A 22,081-nucleotide genomic window follows, 5' to 3' on the forward strand; every position below is an offset into this window, starting at 1 on the left:
TTGAATGTATCGATCTGAAAAAACAATACAGAATCGAGTATCGAAAGTGTGGTATCGTCCCACCTCTAGTTATAATATGTGTCCAGAAATAAAATGAAGACAAATACTAACTGAACACCTTTAAATCTGACATGTAGCAATGCTGTGCGAGCGCAGAATGTGCTGAAGCCTAGAATGCTGAATTAAAGACCTTTTACTGAATATTAATTACCTTTACCTTTTTTTTTTTTCTGTGTGTGGGTGTCAAGTTTCTTATAGCATACAGTGTATTTTGTGAGATGTTCCCTTAATGCCTGGGTTAGAACGTGAACGTGAGGCTCCTCTTGAGATGCCGTGCTGCTTGCAGGAGTGCGTCACCTTCCAGCACCAGCTGAACCTGGTGCGCAACGTCATGCGGAGGCTGGAGCTGGCGCAGGGCGGTGCTGCCGCGCTCCCTGACGTCTCCCCCACCCCCCGGCTGCTGAAGGACATGTGCACTGACAAGCTGCGGGTCCTGGGCGAAGGCCTGCTGGACGTCCTCCTGTACCTGGTCTACGAGATCGGGCCCGTCCCGAGGGTGAGCTGCCCTTTGCCGTGCGTCCGGCTCTGTCAGGGAGTACCTGGTTGTGAGGGTTTGGATTAATGTGGGGCAGACAGGGGCGCAACAACTAAATTTCCAAAAGGGGGGGCAATGTACCTTTTTATAAAGGCGGGGTCCGGGGGTCCTCCCCCGGAAAAATTTGTATTTCATGGTGGAAAATGGTGCTATTTAAGCAGTTTTATTATCTAAAAATTTATTACACAACACTTTCTTCGCCCCCCCCTCCCCCCTGTTGTTGCGCCCCTGGGGGCAGATGTATAAAAAGGAGTTAGTTAGTGATTCTGATTTGGAAGAAAAATAAATACATTTTTGGAATCTAAGGCTAAATGTTGGGAAGAATTATTATTATGAATTGGTAGAGACAAGATTTTATGTTTTTTTTTTTTTTTTTTTCAGGCAATTTCATTTTTAAAACAGGAAATTTGTGTTATTGTTTTTTTTTTTATGAAATCTGTTTCTTAAATAATTAGGTAAGTATATTACTGAACAAATATGTTACTTTAATGTTTCGTGATACTAATTTCTCCAAAACAATGTCAATTTGACTGATACATGATGCACTTTTTCAATATAATGATTTGTAATAAGCATGTCTAACTTTTTGGAACAAATAAAAAAATCTGTTGAATATTTCTGTGTTTGAAAAATGTTCTAAGTTCATAATGTAAAAATTTGTAGCTAATAACAGTTGCAAGATTAAAAAACTTTCTGCAATATAAATTATGGATATAATTGTGGATATAAACATCATGCAAAATAATTTATTTCATTGAATTTAATATTTTAAATATTAGGTATTTGTCATTAGAGATAAGTTTTTATTGAACATGTTGATTAGTTTAATTGCATTTCATTGCTTTATGATGCATTAACTTGAATTTTGGTGTTAATATGTGTATTGACATGCTGTTTGGTGTTATTTCAGTTTTATCGCATTCTTGTCTCTATAAATTGGTTATCTTATATGCCAAGAAAACTTTTTTTAAGCTGCGTAGCATAATATAAAATTATTTGTAACAATGTGTACTACTTCCAATGAATGTATGTTACCAATCTCCCCTGCAATGATGTACAGTAAAACCTTTTTGTTGCGACCCCATTTATTGCGACCACCTCTCTATTACAACCTGATTTCGAGGAACCGTGAAAAAATTGCCGAAAATGCGAAGAAAATTGGACAGAAAATAAGTTTCTTGTGGTGAGTAGTGTGTTACTGCGTTTCTCTTGCCGAGTGCTGTACTGCCGTAAGCAGCGCATATCTAAAAATAGATACCACTTCCTGTCGACCGCTGTCAGCGCTTAACAACCCCCATTCCACGTCCCTTTGCCGGCAGGGTGCAGATAAAGGTTTTTGTGGCAACATGTTTATGTTTAGCTTTTTGTGAGTGTCTAGTGTGGTACGCAGTTAAGGCTTAGCTACCTGCTGGATTTCTCTTGATTTTGATTACTATCGGTTGACAATACACAGCGACCGACTGGATGCACGCCCGCCTCGACTTGTTTTAACTGCTGCAGTGATGTTTATTTTGACAGCTCAAGCAATTATCTTTTCCCGTGGGTTGACAGAAAAAGGTCGCTTTACCCAGCATAAAAAAAAAGGCTACGCCACTTATTCCCCACGCAGGAAACACTGGCTGCCGTCTGTTTCCCCCGCATTTATCTTTCTTCTAACATTCCATGTCTCGCCTCTTGGGCGAGCAATAATGAAGCGACTACGCATTGGACCGTTTTATGCTTTGTTTGGTGACAGCAGTTTGATTTTATTCGGTATATTCCTTTTCATAGGACCCTTGCTATTAAAATACATTTATATTTAAGTTTGAAAACTTGTAAATTCCTTGTCAGAGATGACTGAACTCGAACTTGGTGTGAAAAGTGACATATTTTGACCCCTCCCTCACCGCTTTAGTACCCCATTCATAATAGCTCAATTTTATGGGAGAAGGGAGGTTGAAATGAGCATTTTCTCACTGAAGGTTTTTCAAAGGAGAGCGAAGTTGGGGTGTTATAAGGGAGGACACTAGATGGTTTGTGTGTCTGGGAGGGATAGGCTAGCCTTGAAGAATGTTAACTAGGGGAGGGAGGTGTAAGCTTATGCGTCATGAAGCTGCTGCTGCCAGCCAGCCGGGCGAGCTTACTGTGCGCCCACTCGCGTTGCAGAACCTACAGCTGCCATATTTTTAAAGGAAATGTCCCATTATTTTTTTGTTATTCTTACATGAACATTTTTGGAAGTATTAAAGCCGACACAAAATATGATGTGTGTTAAAGTTAACAGATTTTAATGATCTTTAATTTCTTTTTTTTTTTTTCAATTTTTTTTTCTGATTTTTACATTTTGGTCAAAATGTCCAATTTTTTGACGGTTCCCGAGAATGTATTCGTAAAATCCGAGGTTCGTGACATCGGCGTTCTAGTGTATTTAACTACGGTAAGCAGAAAACGTACATGTAAACTAACCAGTAAAAATAAACTGTCTTTTGACATATTTTCTTTAGAGGTGGCCTGTAGGGCGACGGACTTGTCATGAAGGTTGAAGTGGGTTTAAAGCAAAGCCGTCCAGTATTGTGAGTAACAGCATCCTGCCATTGTACGGCTGGTTTCTTAGCGAGTAGCGGTTTGGGAAAAAGGGGGGGTGGGGTTGAAATGAACTGAAAATTTAGGAAAACATCTATTACGACCCCCCCTCTATTACGACCCTTTTCCTGGGAACCGTGAGGGGACGTTTCAGAGAGGTTTGACTGTACTTATTTTTAATATTGTTTCCAAATACACTAGAGTCCTGTTATAGTGAGGTGTCACGGTTTTGGGTTTGATCCTCGCTATAACCGTGTCCTCGCTATAACCGAATTGGACAGATTTTGGCCTCCAAAAATAAAAATTCACCGATAATTGCATAAAAATTGTGTTTAAACCTGTATAATTGGAAAATAGCAGGTTATGTTAACGAAATCTTAATTTCTGTGAGCAGATGTGTGAATTCTCTTTAAAACGATGCCTCACAAGTACGGATGCAATCACCGATTGCGTCAAAATAACCAGAATACCCTACCACGCCACCACAGAATAAAATTTATTCTGTGACGCCACGTTAGTATAGCATCTCAGCCCGCAATCGATTACTCGACTTGGCCTGCGACCGACGCGGCATTGTCCTGCTATCTATTGTCGACGCGGGCTTTCTGCTGGTGGCCTTGTTGGTTTGGGATGTAGCTAAGAGGCGGCGCTAGTGTAGCGCGACGATTTAATTCCTTACAAAAAAGCAGGAGTGCGGCAATGCACGTACGCCTCAAACGCACGTACGCCTCAAACGAAATAGTCTCTGGAAAACTATACTTTTTTTCATTTAAAGAAACCTGTAAACTTTTTTAGAAAATAAATTTGGGATTAAACTCAAACCATCACCACCCCCTTCCCGGACAGATACCCCAACAACTGACCGAAACAAAAGTTACAAGAAAACTGTCCTAGCGCCTCGGAAATGAATACAGTAGTGCCTACTATTTGTCAGATAGTGAAATAAATAACGTGACGTGTTTGTAAACGTTTCACGACTGAAATAATTCCAAACAAGTTTATAATTATTTGTGTATTTTAATGCTATCAATTAGCAACAAGTATGAAGACGGCTCTGACTTTTTTGGCCTAACTTAGTTATAAACAATGTTATTATTTGTTAATGGAAATGTTCCAACAAATTAATTAAATTAATTTATATTTAAAAAAAAAGGGCACATTGTTATGTTTAATGGCGGGAAAAAATAGAATTTGTCTATTTTCTAAATAATAAGAAATGAGTACATGTGTATATTCAAAGGCTTGGTTTATTCGAAGGCTTGGTTTATTCGACTCGAACATAACTTGGCCTTGAAGCCAGCCAGTGATGCTGTGACTGAGAAGTCGCAGGCACAGATAACTAACGGAAGTTTGATAATAGAAAGTAAGGACGGATTCTATTTTTAAAGCTACGCACTTATGTGGCGACTACAAGGCTGAAGAATGTGACAGGTGTCAACGACAAGATGTCTAGTGGCGAGCGAGAAGGGTGGAGATAAAGCAGACAAATAACCAAAGCACGCTTCACGTGATCACTCCGTAAATTCCTCAAAAAGACCTCGTTATAGCCGTGTTCTCGCTATAACGGAATTCTCCTGTATATTGATGCTTTGGTAGCATTTATTAAAATGAACACACAAACATGTGCATTTAATGTTCAATTTTGATTATCACCCACATCTATTACTCTCATAAAGGACTTGTATAACCACAGTAACATTATGAATATGTAGGACTGATCACAAGTTTTACTTGCTGCTGTTTTGATGTTAGTCTCTGTATGTACAAGATTAATGTTGTAAAGGACAGTTACTATTTTTTATTATTTTTATTTGTAATATATATATATTAAAAAAGACATTAAATACTGTACAATTGGAGGCCTAAAGTATGTAATGTTTAAGGCCTCAGTAGAACAAACCACAGAACTTGCCTATTACATGTATTTCAGAGCATATTTTATTAGATAACGTGGTATGGCTAACTTAATTGTGTAACCGTGCCACAATGAAAGGGCATTAATGTCGGTTCCCTTGCTGCAATGCCCTACATGCAGATGAGACTTTGCCGGTGCCTGGAGGCCAGCGGCTTGTCGTGCAACTACCTGCTCTGTTTTGACAGTAAAAAAAAATGAACGCTCACAAAAATTCCCGTTATCACAAATGTGATTATTTATCGTCCCTAGTTATTTATTCCACAGGTATCCTTATTCACAAATTTTTAAATTTTTTTTGTTTATCAATTTTTGAGGTCTAATGAGGTGGGTGGGGAGGGGATTGGGGGAAGATTGTACACTGTCACAATCTTCAAAGATTTACTATTCCCTTCGATCTGGGGTGCTCATAATGCCTATTCATCGTCTGTGGAACCAAGAACTGGTAGTTCTGCTAGTATAAACATTTAAAATTTATTTGTTTGACTGTTTTGGCAGTTGCTGTAGTCCTTTAAATTAATTTAATATAATTTTTTAATTATCTTTTCTTTTTTAGGTATACATTGTCTAAGAACACTTAATTACTTGAAGAGACTGTAGACTGTAAGGGCTTGTTTGGTGGTTTTCTTTACAGCTGCCAGTGTCTATGTACGCGCTGTTCGACCAACAGTTGTGCGAGCAACTTTTCAACTGCCTGTGCGTGCAGGAAGACACACGCATTCAGTTGCAGACGTGCACACTGCTGGCAAGGATGTGCGGGCTGCAGCCTTGGTGGGGTGACTTCTTGGCCAACACATTAGCACGTCTCTTCAGCTCCCAGCACACCACCACCTTTCCTCAGGACAGGTGTGACCTGAAATTAGAAATTTTATAAATGCATTGTTATGTAGTAGTACCACCTTTGTCCCGGTTATTGGTTTGGTTACAATTCTTAAAAAAATCCGTTCTGGTTCTTTATTTTTGGTTTAAACTCCATGCAATTTCAAGCAACACCAAAGATAATAAAGGTTTTATTTTTTTTTTTGCTTAAAATCTCTGATCAGCATTCCACTTTACCATAATTTGACCACATATAAGTCACCAAACCCCTAGATAGCCCAGTTGCTTCATGTCTCACTAGATGGCTGTAGCAGCACTGTACCAACATCCTGTGGTACAGTATACATGTTTTTTCACAGGGTCAGTATTTAATTTAGGCACATCAGTAAAACATTTCTTGGGAAAAATGTAAATATTTATTAACGGGATTAAGTAAATTATTAAAAATAAATAATGAAAACTAATATTGCAATAGCAACACACCAAAGAAATTGCCAGTTATGTATGTATTATACTGGGCAAAGGATGGAACCCCCAAGTTAACAGAGATCTCATACGAGTATATTAACAAATTATTTTTTGTTTTAGTTATACCTAATTGTAGAGCTGTGAAAGTAGTAGCACACCTCTACAGTTAATGAGCATTACAGTATTAGACAATTTTAAATTAGTGTGTTTATTTTATTATTGTATAAATTTTAAAAGTATGTATATTGAGCTTGTGTTTCATGAATGTGCAATTTTGCCCTAGTATGACTTTTTTGATATCTAGAGAAGAACTCTGTGTGTGGTTTTGCCCTGGCAGGGTATTCATCCTACTGACGTATTTGGGCCGCAAGTCACTTGCGGCAGGAGCAACATGCTCCTCAGTTCTTGACGGGATGCTTGCGCTCCTGGCCGAGCTGTTGGCACCTCTGTCAGCTTCCCAGCAGGCAGGCTTCCTGCGTGCCGAGATGGATCTGGCCTTGGTGGGCTGGGTGCTGCTGTTCCTCTCCTCTTGTTTCGACATGACCGGGGGCTCTGTGTCTCACAGTGAAGAGTCCACTGACAAGTCGAAGGACAAAGAACAAGGTTAGCTTTGTTCACCTGAAGTAATGTTATTTTAATCAATAATACTTTGATTCAGGTCTTTATTAGGATTTTTTTTTAGTATAAACTGTTTCATGTCAGTCATGTTATATGGATAATGTTCCATCATGCACAAGGTGAACTTTACGTATATTGCTCTATTTAGGCCTGTTTTCTCTTTATTCTTTCTTAAATTGTAGAAATAAAATTACATCCTATTCAAGTCATTTTTTTTTTTATGACTTAATGGACTCAGCTATAAGCTTTAATTTTCCTTTTCAAAGTAGTAGGACTTAGGGGCTCCGCCTACCCAGACACACACACACAGTGTGCAGAGCTTCAGGAAAAACAACGCGATTTCGAAACTACTCAAGATATCCGAGTAGGGCCTGTTTACGAAAAGCATGTAAGAGTTCGCTGAAGGCCGAAAAGTACTTTTGATTTCGGATTAAGTTTTTTAACTGTATTTTTAGAAGAGTTAAAATGGCTAAAACGCGTGTTTTCAGAGTAATTTTTAGGCGTAAAACAACCGGTACAATTTCTTGAAAGCACTTAAGGGACTTGCATTACACCTTTATCTTCATTTCTCCGCCATATAATGTTTCGGTCACCGCTAAAATATCACAGTTATCCTGTGATGACGAGAAGACTGCGCGCCGGTTCAGAGCCTTGCGCTTAGAGGCGATACCGCGCTAGAAGCACCAACGAGCGTCGCGCTTATCATCCCGCCTCACTAACACACATACACCCCTGACGAGGCGGGCTCCTTAAGGCTCTCTCTCACACAGAAAGTTGATAGTTTCATTTTTCTTGTGTTATTATTCTCAGGGTATTCTTTCTATAAATTTTTGGTTTTATCACAATTATTTTCAACAAATGTTCAGTAAGTGAAATATAATGGGTGTAAAAAGTTGCGCAAGTGTTAGTAATATTATTACTTGAGCAACTTTTTAAAACCACGATATTACAAATAGTGTTTGTATGTGGAAGATGTTAGTGACAGAAAAAAAACTGCAACAGAGGTTTTTGTGTTATATTTGCAGAAATAACCTCTCAATAATAGAAATGAGTATTAAAAAAAAAAAAAACGAACCTACAATGTGTGAGACCAAGCCTTAGTATTTTAGATTAGTGGCTGATGGTAAAGTCATTTAAAATGTTTATAAATGTTTATTGAGATATATTATTAATGTGGTGCATTACAATATCAAACCTGGTAGGAAGGAATAAAGACTGGTTAAGAACATCACTGTGTTCGCAAGAGATGCATAGCATCGTACAATTTGTACTAGTTAAACCAAGTCAGCGCGTCAGTAGTTAAGAATCCATAAATTTGGGTGTTTAGATTGATTAAGTCTCTGCATAATTGTGAAAATTAAAACCTTGTATACCGATATATTTCCTTTCAGGCGGGACTTCTCGCTGGGACTTCATACAGGGGGAAGTGGCGATGCAACGGAAGATGGCGACAACAAACCGTAACACTGCCTCCAAGAGCTACCGCCGTAAACTGCAGAAGAGATTGATGCATCACAAACAGCAGCTGGAAGACCTGGAGATCGCAAAGAAAGCATTCTATGCCTCCTCCCAGGTACAAGTATGTGGCATTCATGATTTTGTTCTGATTTGCTCTGATAAAAAAAATCTTTTTAATAATACCTTAGAATTAGAGACCCACTTTGAAGCTAAATAAAGTTAGCTGGTTTTTCGTAAAAATTTCTTTATTTTGTCATAAAAAGCATCATTTGTAGTTAAAAATACACAGTTAATATTATAAGGTTAATAGTCAAAAGAATTTAGACTTAGTCTTACAAGAAAATAATTATGTCTGTAGCTAGTAGGGGTGTGCAAATATTTCTAGACAAGAATAGTAAAATTAATAAACTAATCACATTAAGAGGTTGAGTATCAAAAAAAAATATGGGTATGCTGTTTTTTGGACTAATGCTGTCAGGGGTTTGTTTTTTGCATTTTCATCACGCTGAATAGGAATGTGTATGAAATAAATAAAATATTTTAACAAAATTGATGTCGCTTTATTCTTTGGCGTGAATTCGGTGAATGTCTTACTTTACGCCAGAATGAATGTGACACCAAACCACAACAAACTCGGCCCATTGTTCACAACCACTGGCTCAACTGACTATATCAACATCAGAATCATCAGAGACCTTATCCACATCCATTTATGCATTCCCCGTCGCTTCTCGTGATGTGGACGGCTGAGGTTTGCTTGAGCGCAGATTTCGCGCCTCATTCGGGGTTCATTTTTCGTTTTGCCCCACTGGCTCATTTCTCTCTGCTACTGTTTGGCTCATTCGATACTTACGACACGTCTCTCCATTTTTAATTGCTTTTGATGGGGAAATTTAGTTTGTTTTCTTCTTTTTTTTCTCCAACATAACCTTTTTTTCACGTAGGCATTTTGCTATTAATGCTCCAAAAGCAAAGATAGTAACTTTATAGTTATTCCACTCAACTAGCACCACTCAGTAATCTCTCACGAGCAACTTAAAGTTAAAATCACACAAATCTATTACTTTCGGAGTTACAGCTCTCACTTACTTGAATTCAAGGCCTCTCACAAACGCTCATTATCTCATCACTGCACATGTTAAGCGAGTAAGTTATATGTAATGACCACGAGCAAAGTCTGCTCTGCTAATATATTTTTACTTCAACTCTGTAGCTTTCATAATTTACGAGTTTTAAGCGGAGTCAAATCCTCAGCCGAAGTGACACCCAACTCGAGATTAAAGACATTCATATTCCTGTCGGAAATTCATATAAAAAAAGATGTGAATATTTACATGCCCTTCTGTTTAGGTGTTCGTGGCTCTTAAGTGATTCATTTTTCAACAACTTTTAATGTTGTCGTACAATTAAAGACTGTCATCGCATGCATTAGAATAAGTTACTGCCAGGAATTAACATTTGTCATCAACCCATACACACGTGTAAATTTGACACTTATATTTAGCAAATTTTTATCTGATTTGTTATAATTTTCATAGTAGGGTCGCACCTTTAGGAGTATGCTGATGCGATCCCTCACGGTTTCCGGAAAAACTGACTTATAAACGGAATGGTCGCAATAGAGAATTCGGGCCAATTTTTGCCCCCCACCCCCACAAATATATCCAAATACATAATAAATCGCCTTTGTTCGCATAGATTTCATATTCAAATAGTCTATTGGTGTAAAAAGACAACTTTATAAATTCATATTACAGTATTGAATTAGCATGATGTCTCCCGAAAAAAAGATACCCTAGACATTAATATTGGAGCTCCGTTGCTGAGAAAAAAAAAATTTCAACACAGTGCAACGTAACCATTTTCACCATCTTTGTATTTAAAAATCAGATGATTTAGTGTTGAAATAACTTTTTATTAAAGGCTTATTATGTCTCTTGCGGGCTGTATTATTGTGGCGTTTGAAAGGTTGCGTCCCGTGACACAATAGCAATACGTATGTACGTGATGGGTGGTCTGGCGGCGCTTATCGCTCTGGTCCGTCCGGCTGATGTGCAGGAATGCGAGAAGTAGGGTAAGTATAGCAAGGGATGGGTTTGGATGGGTAAGTGAGGGGAAGGAGAGCAGAGCTGCTGCTGCGCACGCATCTACTCGCCAGTCGCCACTGTCTGGCGACACAGACACTTGTATTTTATTCACTGGCTGACGATGGAACGTAACAAAGTAAATGTGTTTGCCATCTTGGGCAGGCAGTAAGTAGTTTAGGCACTAGGTCTGCGTGTCAGTTAGGCATGGTCGGGCAGCGAAATTTGACTTCAGGTGGGCTCGGGTGGATAATTGTCCATATTTTCTGGCTCTGGCAATCTCGGTCGGCCTTGAACACTACTTTGGGACTGAGCAGTGAGAATGCGCCGTGCGTGGGCGCGCGTGCACGTGTGTGTGGGGGGGGGGGGGGGGGAAGTGTGATGGTAAATGTTGACCTTGACCACTTCCGCTATCTTCGTCTTGGAAATTGTCTTCTTATCCACTTGCTGGATACTCATATTTTTTCATTAGCGACAAATTGGCTCGCTTTACACTCATTTTCACAAATCCACGAGTCCGTGTAAATTCAAAAACGAGTCACAATCGTCAACAATGCTTTGGAAAATCAGGCCAAAATTGTAAGCAAATCAAAATCCGTGTAAAACTGCGTGTGTCGTCAACGATCGTTCATAGAATCAAGCCAACAATGCTACCAAATTAAAATCCAAAAACAAATGCGTGTCTCGTCAACAATTATTTTCAGAACCAAACCAGTAGTGTAACCAAATCGGCAGCCAAGAAACAAAGCTCAATAAGTCGTCAACAATCACTAATAAAAACCAAGAGAAATCCGAATCAACAAGCGAGAGTAGCATATCTACAAGTGAGCAAGATCACACTAACCATACGCAAGACAAAGGCATGGAACCGTGACTGCAATAGACGCGCACGTAGATGCTATCAGGTGATGCGCGCAGATTACCGGTATTGGCTAGCATGGACAGTCTAGAGGGGTGGTATCTATTTTTAGCAGTCTTTTGTATGCCTGCCTGCTTACAGTACAGTGCTCGATAAGATAAACGTGAACACATAGCGCCCAACAAAGTGTAACAGACTTGTTTTTCAGCCGATTTTACTCAAATTTTCGACTTTCTGTGCTCAAATTTTTCATGGTTTCTCAAAAAACGGTCGTATAAACGGAATGGACGCATCAGAGGGGGGTCGCATCGGCGGGATTCTACTGTATTTTACTAATAGTAGTTTATTTTTGTGTGACTCGTCTCAACCTGCAATAGTACCCCTGGGTTCTCTTTATTACTACAGGAAGAGAGGGTGGCAGATGCCTACTCCTCTCCCTCATCTATCCTATCACACCTATCCTATCACATCTCTCCTATCACACAACACACTTAAATACTACAAGACAAATAAGATTTGTAGGGGAAACTCAGATGCTATTGTGTCAAGGCCGGAAAGTTTCCACAAATCTAAGCTATATTGCAAAAATTAGTGCTCAAATTGCGGAAAATTCATTGCAGTGCTATGCTTAGAGTCAAGATTTTGTGGTGTTATTTTAAGACAAATTTCGGTGTAAAGAAATAAAGATTTTGGTGTTATACGGTTTTATTTTTTTGCTCAAAATACCCACGGCAAAATTTTCTTGCTTTTCTGTACGACATGCAAATTTATTAAAACAAATATTAATAAACATTAAAACTAGACACCTGCGAGTACTCGAAATTCGAGTTTCGAGTCGAGTTTTTTAGTAATACTCGAACTCGAGCTCGTGGCTTTTCAACAACTCGAAATTCGAGCGAGCTTTTCTTGCACTCTACCTATAGAAAAAAAAAGACTCTCATTATAAGGGAATAAAAGTCTTACAACACTATTATCCTTTACTTTATAATGTAACATGATCGACCGTATACATGAACACATCATTTTTACGTACCCGGGATTTACGAATTTCCGTGATGAATTTTTTTTACTTCTATAATTTTCCGCATAGCATTAATGTATCACTTTCCTGCTTTATGCGGAAGTATTTCCCGCTTTATGCGGAAACATTTCCCGCATTTTACTGTAAAAAGCGTTTAAATTGTCCGGGGTCTCATCATTTACGCCATTAAATGTGTGATATAAAGTCCCGTTTAAAATTTTTATGAAAGTTCCTGCCAGTAATGGCGCACGTAATTATAAATATGAAGAAAAGACAAATGAACAACAACTTACGAAGAAATATGGATGATGTACCATAACTACAGTACAATTCCAATAGTTATCTTAAGATAATTACCATAAAAAGAACTAACGATTCTTTGTGGATACCATAACTACTGCAGAAGCATGATAGTTACCACATTTGCACTATAGTTGCCGTAATAACCGAGATGTGTATTTACCGTGATGGTAATGTATTTATTTAGGACATATTAAAAAAAAAGGATGTTAAATCTTGATATGTACGGTTGGCACATGTTGCTAAGAAATAATGCGATCTGAAAGAATGCAGTACTACTACGAAAAGTGAAAAGGGTACTAGTGGATTTTTAGGTTATGGCAGTCTCTTTCGTTTTTCAGTAATATCGGCCGAAAATTAACAAGAGTATTGGAAGTTGGCAGAAATGCCGATTCAACTAAATATTGGCAAAATCGGCTTCTTCAGTACAGCTCTACATTTGATGACATGAGTAAACATATTTCAGACTACAGGACATTGAAAAAGACTTTAATTTCCATGTAGGTTTATTGTGCGTAAGTTTTTTTTGCAAGTGTAAATTGAATTAAGTAAAATGCTTCTATTTTTATTACTTTAAATTGATTAAACTTAATGACAAGTTACAGATATTTGACACTAATTTCGAGGTTAAACAATTTGGTAAATATGTAGAGTAACGGTATATGCGAAAAAAAATGCTAAAAATCCGAAAATACTTTTATTCTATGCTCTTTCACTTCCTCTTTTCAAATCAACCGGCGGAGATAAGAAATTCCAAATACTTTAGGAGATATAGAATTTTTTAATTTTGCAATACAACACCTGTACAACCATTAGACCGACGCCATTTTTGTTATTTTGCCGTGTGTTCGTGAATGCATAATAAATAAAATGGTCGATTAGGTCAGGTCAGTTACATTATTAATACTTTCAAACTAAGCGGACATAAAAAATAATGTGAATTAATTTCAATGGTTCTTTAGTTTTAAAGTATTTATAATGTAACTGACCTGACCTAACAAACCCGGACAATATCAAAATAAAAATAAAACTTTAAAATTAGAAACGTTAAAAACCCACCTAAGTTGGAGGCGGGTACATTTCCTTTGCCATTAGAAGGAAATGATGTAGTCGTTCACCTACGTCGCGATACCTCCGACGGATTAATAAATAAATAAATAATCACGTATTGGTTCATTTGAATACTGGTCAATCACGGAACTGTCACGTGACAAAATTGTCCAATAAGAAACATAATAGATACTCGTAAACCAGAAACAATGGTGATCGCCGCATGAATACCCAGGTATTGTGATGAAAATTAAAAAATTCGATATTCCTAAAGTATTTGGAATTTCTTATCTCCGCCGGTTGATTTGAAAAGAGGAAGTGAAAGAGCATAGAATAAAAGTATTTTCGGAATTTTAGCATTTTTTTTCCGCATATACCGCGACTCTACATATTTACCAACAATTTTACTAAAGCATTCCAGCCACACAGGTTGCCAGCGAGAGATGCTTCTCATCTGCTGTAAACACCATCTCCAATCGTAGAGCTAATTTAACTCCTGAACGTGCAGAACAAATTATTTTTCTGCATGATAGATTGAAGAACAGAATTTAATACTCTATGACAATCTCTCTCAGAATTTTTGTGCCGAAAAGTGGAAATGTTGAAACAATGTGAATGTACTTTTCAAACAACATGATTTTTGGTGCTCAGTTAGTTGAAGCTCAGTAAGGACTCCAGAAAAATTGACAAGGATGAAATTATTCCAAAGTTATGTTACATTTACACAAACATATACGTACTTGTAAACTGTGGTTATGTTAGTTGGATGATATCAGTTACTAATGAACCAATGGAAACAGGTTAGATTCAATGGAAAACATGTTTTTTTTCCTAGCAGTGCAAATTATAAAAGCACTCTGTAAATAGTTACCCAAAATTAATAAGCCCACTTCATTTTAATACTTTATTCAAACATTATACCTACTAAGTTTAAGGTAAAAATAATTTCCCAAAAGTGTAACTGTATCACAAAAGCTCAAGCTTCGAGAACTTTCAAGTAGGCTCGCTCGAGCTTGGCTCAAAGTAAAATTCTTAGGCTCGCAGACCTCTAATGTAGGTCTATCTATTTAGTAGGCTAACAATGATAATGGTTTCTTTTTTTATTTCCATATTTTTCTCAAAAGTTCTCACATTTTATTACTCCATCACAGTAAATTTATGTGCAATAAACTGAAAAAAAAAAAACTCGAACTCGACTCGATACTCGCGAGTATTTTAGCAAACTCGCTCGAGCTCGACTCGAAGTGAAAATCTTCTGCTCGCAGAAGCCTAATTAAAACCTCATGATCTAATTACAATTAAGTTCATTTGCAAATTCATAGGTTATTAAGTTCATTTGCAAATTCATAAATTCAAACTTTCTTTTAAATAACTACTAAAAATTTCACGACTAATTACAATCACATACACTTCAAAATTACACAATTAAGCACTTCCAAAGTAACTATTAAGACTGTTTTATTGAAATGCTATCATAGTTAAATTTTCCACATTTTCTGGAGTGAGACGTCTTCTGTCACTAACTACCAGTGAGTACCTGGAAAATGAACGTTCTGCATCAACATTTGATGTTGGGAACCAGATTGCCCTTAAACTGGCTTGAGCAAATTCACTGTAGTCCCCTTTAAGGGAGCAAAGTACCTTTGCAACATCAATTTGGCTCTTTTCTGGCAATGAAAGTTCATCCTCAATTATTTTTTTGAAAGCAACATAGCCATGTATGAATGTATCAATGTGAAGATGGGAAACAGAAGGCAAGTTATGCAGAGACTTCTGTAGGTTTGCATCTTCTATGCTAACCCTACTCACATTTCTTGGGTTGAACAGCAAATTAATGGCATTAAAGACTCTTAGACAAGGATGTCGTTTAACGCTTAACCTCAAACACTTATGTTTCTCACTCGCGACATGTTTCACAAGCGTATCGCGTCTCTCGTAGTCTAGCCTGCAGTTACAGAATTTGCACATTAAAATTTTATCACTGAAATAAAATCCTTCGCCGGAAAATTCTTTTGATCGGTCACTGGCAAAAAACCTTCGTTTTAGGCATTATCAAAAATTTTTAATCACATAGGAAGAATTTAACCTCTTAATACGCAAAAACTTGCCGTGCTGGAAAGATCAAAACAATGGAGAATAGATGCGAATACAAACGCATACCGAATACCAACATACGCACGTGAAAATTAATACCGACATAAACATGTACTATTTATTATTTACAATCGTTACGTTAAGCAGGGTTAATTTTATTTTCGTACCCTACGTACTTTATTTTAAATAAACAGTAAAAGCAATGCGCTTTAGTGTGTAATATTTTAATGATTAAAAACGTAATCTTAGATATTCTTATTTTGGACGTTTGTTATTTTTTTATTTACAGAAAGTGAACGGCGGCCATTGTATCATAGTTATCAACATCTTAAATTATTATGGTACACAAGATTACCGTTTAAAGAAAATATTACGTTAATTCCGAGACTTCATTTTAAAATCTATAATAAATCACCGTCGCATATAATATATATGGCTGCTAGTTACTGTCAGAAATATTTACAGAATGGGGGAAAAAAACGTAAATAATCAGGATAGACGATATTTCGTGACATATCGCGGATTTCGCACAATTTCGTTTTATTTAGTGTTTTCAAGCGGTTTTCGGTGTTATTTCGTTTTATTGTGCATTACCATATAATCGTGACTCTAGCTATGCTTAAACTGTGCCATTAATAGATAAAGGAATATGCCTGCAAAAAAAATTTTTTTTGGGGTACAGATCAACATGAGTATTATTTGGAGTACTTGCTTCCTGCATTGCAAAAACCTGTCAAGATAGACAGGAAGATTGCTTGTGTTTTGCTAGTTATCTGACATAAAACTAAGGGCAAGTGAGGTAGAACTATTACCACTGCCCGAGATATGATCATGCCCACTCCTACAACGCATGACACGCAAACTCCAGCTGGTTTAATTTAACATTTTACCCCTCTACTGAAAGCCAGCACAACAAACAGTAATGGCCGTACTAGCTGCTAGTGCTATGAAGTAAATGTGCTTAACAAAAGAGAAGGAGCTCATGATTTTTGTTACCAGAATCCTGCCCACTTCCTTCGCCCCCTTCTTCATCTCTCAAGAATGCTAGTGAATGCAGCCAAACATAAGAAACGGCAGGTTTTTTGTGACTTCTTTCTTCTCACCCCGGCTATTACCTGTTAGTGATCCAGTCTGCTGTCCTAGCCAAGCAACACGCTCTCTCTCTTTGCAGTGTTGTGTTAAACTGTTTTTTTTTCTTTTCAAGTAGATCTTTTTTACTTGTTTGAAAATGTCATTTAAATCACTCATACGTACGAAAGGGCCAACAAGGGAGCACACGTAATTTCCAATTTAGTGTAGTATGATTCTTGTGAAGGTAGGGTGTCATTAATTGTAAGTCATACCCATTTTCTCAGTACTAATGTGCAACAAAGGTGCACATAAGAATAAAGTAAGTTTGGTGAATGTAAAATACCATAAATTGTAAGATGCCTTTTTTACAGATCTTGAAAAGTCCAAAAAATTGAGTCTCTTAGAATCAAGTAAATTGTGTATTTCAACTAAACTTTGAGGTTGAATATACTTAGTATATTATACTTGATCCGTAAGCATTTTGTAACAAGCAGTAAACAAAATTTAATTTGAAAAGGAAAAATATTCATTGTGTAGTTGTGTGGAGTTTTTAAAAGGGAAATCTATATCTGTTAATTTAAAACAAAAAAAAAAATTGTTAATTATGCTTTTACAAAGCTAAATATGAAGACAAATGCCATTAGTACTGTAACTTTTCAAGTTGACACTCAACTTTAAATTTTACTTTGTGTAAAAATTTGTAAAAAAAAGGTTTTGTAGCTTTAAATTGTTCATATGTTAAATTTGTATGATAACCAGTGTTACCTTTGTAGTATGTTTCTGGAATTGTACAGTTTTCTAATATTGCAGTTTCATTTCAGGCACTTACTGCTCTGTCAAACCAGGCTGCAAATCTCTCAAACAAGCTTGAGGTGGCCTTGAAGCAACAAGAACAATTCTACAGGAAGACTCTAAAGCAGCATACCTCAAAGGTACCTATCTGTTTGTTAGTTTATAATGCAATGCTGTTGTGCCTGTATCATCAGAAATAGTTTGCATGATTCTAGTATGTATTTTGGAAACTGTTATGTTTATGTGACGTGGGGTGCATGGATTGGAGGGAAACAAAATTGGGGAATTCCATTTGGCAATAAAGACTTGCTAAATATAGTGTAACATAGCTTTCAATGCTATTTATTTGAGTGCCAAGACATATTAATGTATATCATGTGTATTTGTGTCTTTGACTGCCATGTTACATTTTTTTTTTGTGGTAGTAAATGTTCTGAATGGACTTAACACCTTGGAGGTTAAGTGAGATGATGGGTTCAGATCCAATCCCACTGGGAAATGTATACTGAAATGTGAAACAACAGACAAGAAAAGAGAGGTTTTCTTACTTCCTATAGTTGTGATGTCCTATCCTAAGACACTGTTGTTTAAATAATGCTTTATTGATGTACAATGTTTAAATGTGTCAACTACATTAAAATCTTTTTAATAGTTAGCTTATAAAGTAGTGGTGCACCGATGCGGATACCGATGAATCGTGATCGGCGATTATGGGTACTTACCGATTAATCGTAATCGGCGATTATCTTAACGATTACTTTGCCGATTATTTACGTCCCGGCGTAATTAAGTTGGTTTTTACCGTGTAATATTTTGTTACACATTTTAGGACGAAATACGGTAATATTTGTATATATTACAAAATTCATCTAACTGCGTCATATCATAATTACAGATATTTCGTTACGTTTAATAAATCTCATTGCCTCAAACAATAAAAAATGCATTTTTCCTACACGTTTATGTATGTTTCGTCTTTTGTTTAGTGGCCTTGTACATTACGTATAGCCAGAGAAGTAAAATAGATGGCACGCAATCAAAATACCACAAACAGTTGCAGTGGATTCTATGACAATCGATCTTTTCGAGTCGTAGTAGCGGTTCAAAATCGTGGTCCCGATACCTTCTAGTTTTTATCAGTTTTTTACAAACTCGTTATGGGCGTCTTTGGTAACATTATCCATTTGTTATTTGTATGTGACGTGAAAAGTGAAAAAGTACTTATAATTTTATATATTCAGTTAACATAAATAAAATCACATCTGCTAGAGTTGGTTTTTAGTCATTTTTATATAACTATAGTGAGATGGCGAGTAGGGAGAAAAAAAGTGAAGTGTGGAAACATTTTTCTATAAACTCAAGTGAACAAAATAAAGCAGCATGTTTACATTGTTAAACGGTAATTTCTTGATGCAACCTTATGTGATAGTCGATAATAATGCTAGTTTTCCGCAACAAAAACTTACCTATTGTAAATTACAATTATTAGACTGTAGTTCAAGTTGTTTACAATAACAAATATTTAAATAGAAGTTAATTTAATTTCTCCTTTCAATGACTTAATAGTGTATTTTATATATTTTTATACTGTTATTATAACTGTATTCTCAATTTTACCTAATCTTGTTATTAAATTCACATGGGAATAAAAAATTTTGTGTGCATTATTACACTTAAAAAAATTTGTTCATTATAATCGGTAACTGAATCTGTATCTGCCGATTATTGCTCTCATAATCGGTAATCGAATCGGTAATCGGTAAAGTCATATCGGTGCACCACTATTATAAAGTTAGGCAGTATAACGTCAGTTAGGTAGCAGATAATTCTTTTGTGTGCCAGTGCTGTTTTTGTTGGACATTAAAACAAAAAATCATTGTAATTTATTAAGAAATATTTAACATAGTAAATAAAAGTTAGATTAGTTACTTTAGTTTATTTATATTCTTGTATACTAACTAATTAATTTGGTGATTTAATTTTTAGGTCTACGAATGTCAGTATGTAATCGGTTTGAATCAAATTTAAATACCAAATAATTCTTGAATACAAATATATAACTCCAATAGCAAAATGTTTGCAGGCTTTCACAGCCATTGTCTGAAGTAGCTTGGCTTCTGGGTAGTAGCCACGCCCTTGGCGAATAATACACTGACGTTTCGGTCGACATTGCAGTGGCCATCATCAGCGAAGAGTTACCTACTGAAGTAACTGAGTAGGTAACTACTCCCTGATGATGGCAACTGCAATGTCGACCGAAAGGTCTGTGTAATATTCGCCAAGGACGCGTCTACAACCCAGAAGTCAAGCTACTCCAATAGCAAAAGTTAGAATAATTGGAATCCCATGGAAGAAAAAATTATTACGTCTGTGTTTCAATAAACATGTAGGAACATACAGGATCACTGTAAAACATTGTTTCCCATAATTTCTTCTATCAGTGTGTTCCATGAATTCTTCTGTCTTCGTATCCCATCAATCATTCTATAATTATATCCAACTGATACTTTGATGGTGGTGGTGTTCACAAACCACCAATTACCGAAAAATAATTGGAGATGTAATCCATTTCACAAAAAAAAATGTTAAACAGTTTTATTTGGAAAATAGTGATGAAATGAGCTTATATATACATTTAAAGACCTAGTTATTCCTCTGTACTGACGAATGACGTAGCAGATATATAAGAAAAAATATTAGCCTATCAAAGGCTTAAAAATTTGTACTGTTTCTTGTTTGGCCAAATAGGAAATGTCTTTGAAAAGACACTGGCATATTTTCTGATCAGAAGTTAAGTCTTTAGTATACCACCAAAAAAAATAAATCTAGCTCAGACACAAGTACCAAAACGTGAGACAGTACCTCCAGATCTACAAATGGTAGTTATCTCGAGGCCACCCAAATTTAATTTTGAAAGATCACCTAACCTGCAGAAAATTGTTTTAGTGTGCCTCAAACTGCCTACTTACCTGTCTCCTTAACTTCTTCAGTACTTGCTGCCAGACAATTTCATGGCTGTACCAGCCAATGTAGCTCTGGTTCGATGTACCTATCTGGTAACCACTTGTTGAACAAAAGTCTGACCAACCGGACATACCCTATTCAGTGAAGCTTATGTGATATACTAGCTACAGGTCTCTGTAATCACAATACTTAATTGAATAAATAGCATTTTTTAAAACCAAAAAACCAGCTACAAATGCACTGCTAAACTCTTAACCTCCACTACTCTCGAGCAGAGAGTGAATGGCCACAGCACTGGCACCAAACAAGCAACAGCAGGGGGTAATCACCAACATTAGCCCCCAAAGAGAGACCAGAATCTGCACATTTTCCATAAAACTTAAAGAATTTTTACATGTGCAATAAAATGAGATCAGTAAAGGTTCTTCCACCATTCAAAAATAGCTTAGAATTATGATGCTGGATACTAGCACATTAGTTCATAAATCCAGACCGCATTCAGGTCTCAAAACACCATGCATTTCTTTCAGATATGTATATATCTTTAAATTATTTATTTATTTAGTACGCTAAGACAAAAATAATTTAGTTTATTGTTGTTGAGTCCAATAGTTACTTATGCAATCATGGGTTATACTTGTTACAGGTGGTTGTTTTGGTTTATCAGGCATGGTATAGTCTGTTCACAGTAATTTCTTTTTTCCAAATAACTTAAATTAAATGCTAGTAAATGTCAGTAAAAGAAAGTTAAACTTGTCAGTGTTGTAAAATTTATGAACATAAAAATACTTATCAGAGAATTAAAAAAAATTTGCATGTAATTGTTGCTAAATAAACATTATATAATTTACTGTGGACAGGCTATTGGCATTGTGGATAAGGTTTTGACGGGGATAATTGGTGTTGGATCCCACAGCATTTCAAGGACATCCTTCAGATGCGCAGACTGGATGGGCCGCTGCTGCACGGGCGGCAGGCGCGGCAAGGGGAGCGCGCGGAGGAGAGCAGCGCGGAGGCGGCGGACCGGGAGGTGACGATATGCCTGCCGCAAGCGCGGTGCCTGCCCGTGGCCCGGGGCCTGGTCGCGCTGGTGCTGCAGATGGACTTCACCTGCAACGTGGACGTGTTCCTCCTGGCCTGCAAGGTGGTGGCGCGCATCGTCGCCTCGGCGCGCCCCCGCGTGCAGCTCGCCGACCTCATGACCGAGCAGCAGCTGCTGCGGCTGCTGCGGCTGGCGGTGTGGAGCGACGGGAGTCAGCGGGCGTGGTGGGGCGGGCCCTGGGCCCCGCATGCCATCTGCTGCCTCCTGCAGGACGTGCTCGAGAGTGTGCGGCTGCTCCCCACCACTCCCGTCACGCCCTCTCAGGAACCTGAGGAGGAGCTTTCCACCCCCAGCGCTCCTGTTCCAGGCAAG

General features: G+C 37.3%; 1 protein-coding gene across 5 annotated transcripts in view; it reads left to right on the plus strand.

Moving 5' to 3' along the window:
* The window catches only part of LOC134530772 (baculoviral IAP repeat-containing protein 6), a 328,951-nt gene that overhangs the window by 135,011 nt on the left and 171,859 nt on the right, over positions 1-22,081 (plus strand). For 3 of the 5 annotated variants that reach the window (XM_063365948.1, XM_063365947.1, XM_063365950.1), the window contains exons 23-28: positions 347-556; positions 5,704-5,915; positions 6,694-6,959; positions 8,366-8,553; positions 17,733-17,843; positions 21,584-22,076. In XM_063365948.1, the coding sequence (XP_063222018.1) occupies positions 347-556; positions 5,704-5,915; positions 6,694-6,959; positions 8,366-8,553; positions 17,733-17,843; positions 21,584-22,076 (1,480 nt within the window). The remainder of the gene's footprint in view (positions 1-346; positions 557-5,703; positions 5,916-6,693; positions 6,960-8,365; positions 8,554-17,732; positions 17,844-21,583; positions 22,077-22,081) is intronic. The other 2 variants (XM_063365949.1, XM_063365946.1) reach the window with 2 other exon arrangements.

This window comes from Bacillus rossius, chromosome 3 (genome assembly GCF_032445375.1).
Source record: "Bacillus rossius redtenbacheri isolate Brsri chromosome 3, Brsri_v3, whole genome shotgun sequence".
NCBI classification, from domain to species: domain Eukaryota; kingdom Metazoa; phylum Arthropoda; class Insecta; order Phasmatodea; family Bacillidae; genus Bacillus; species Bacillus rossius.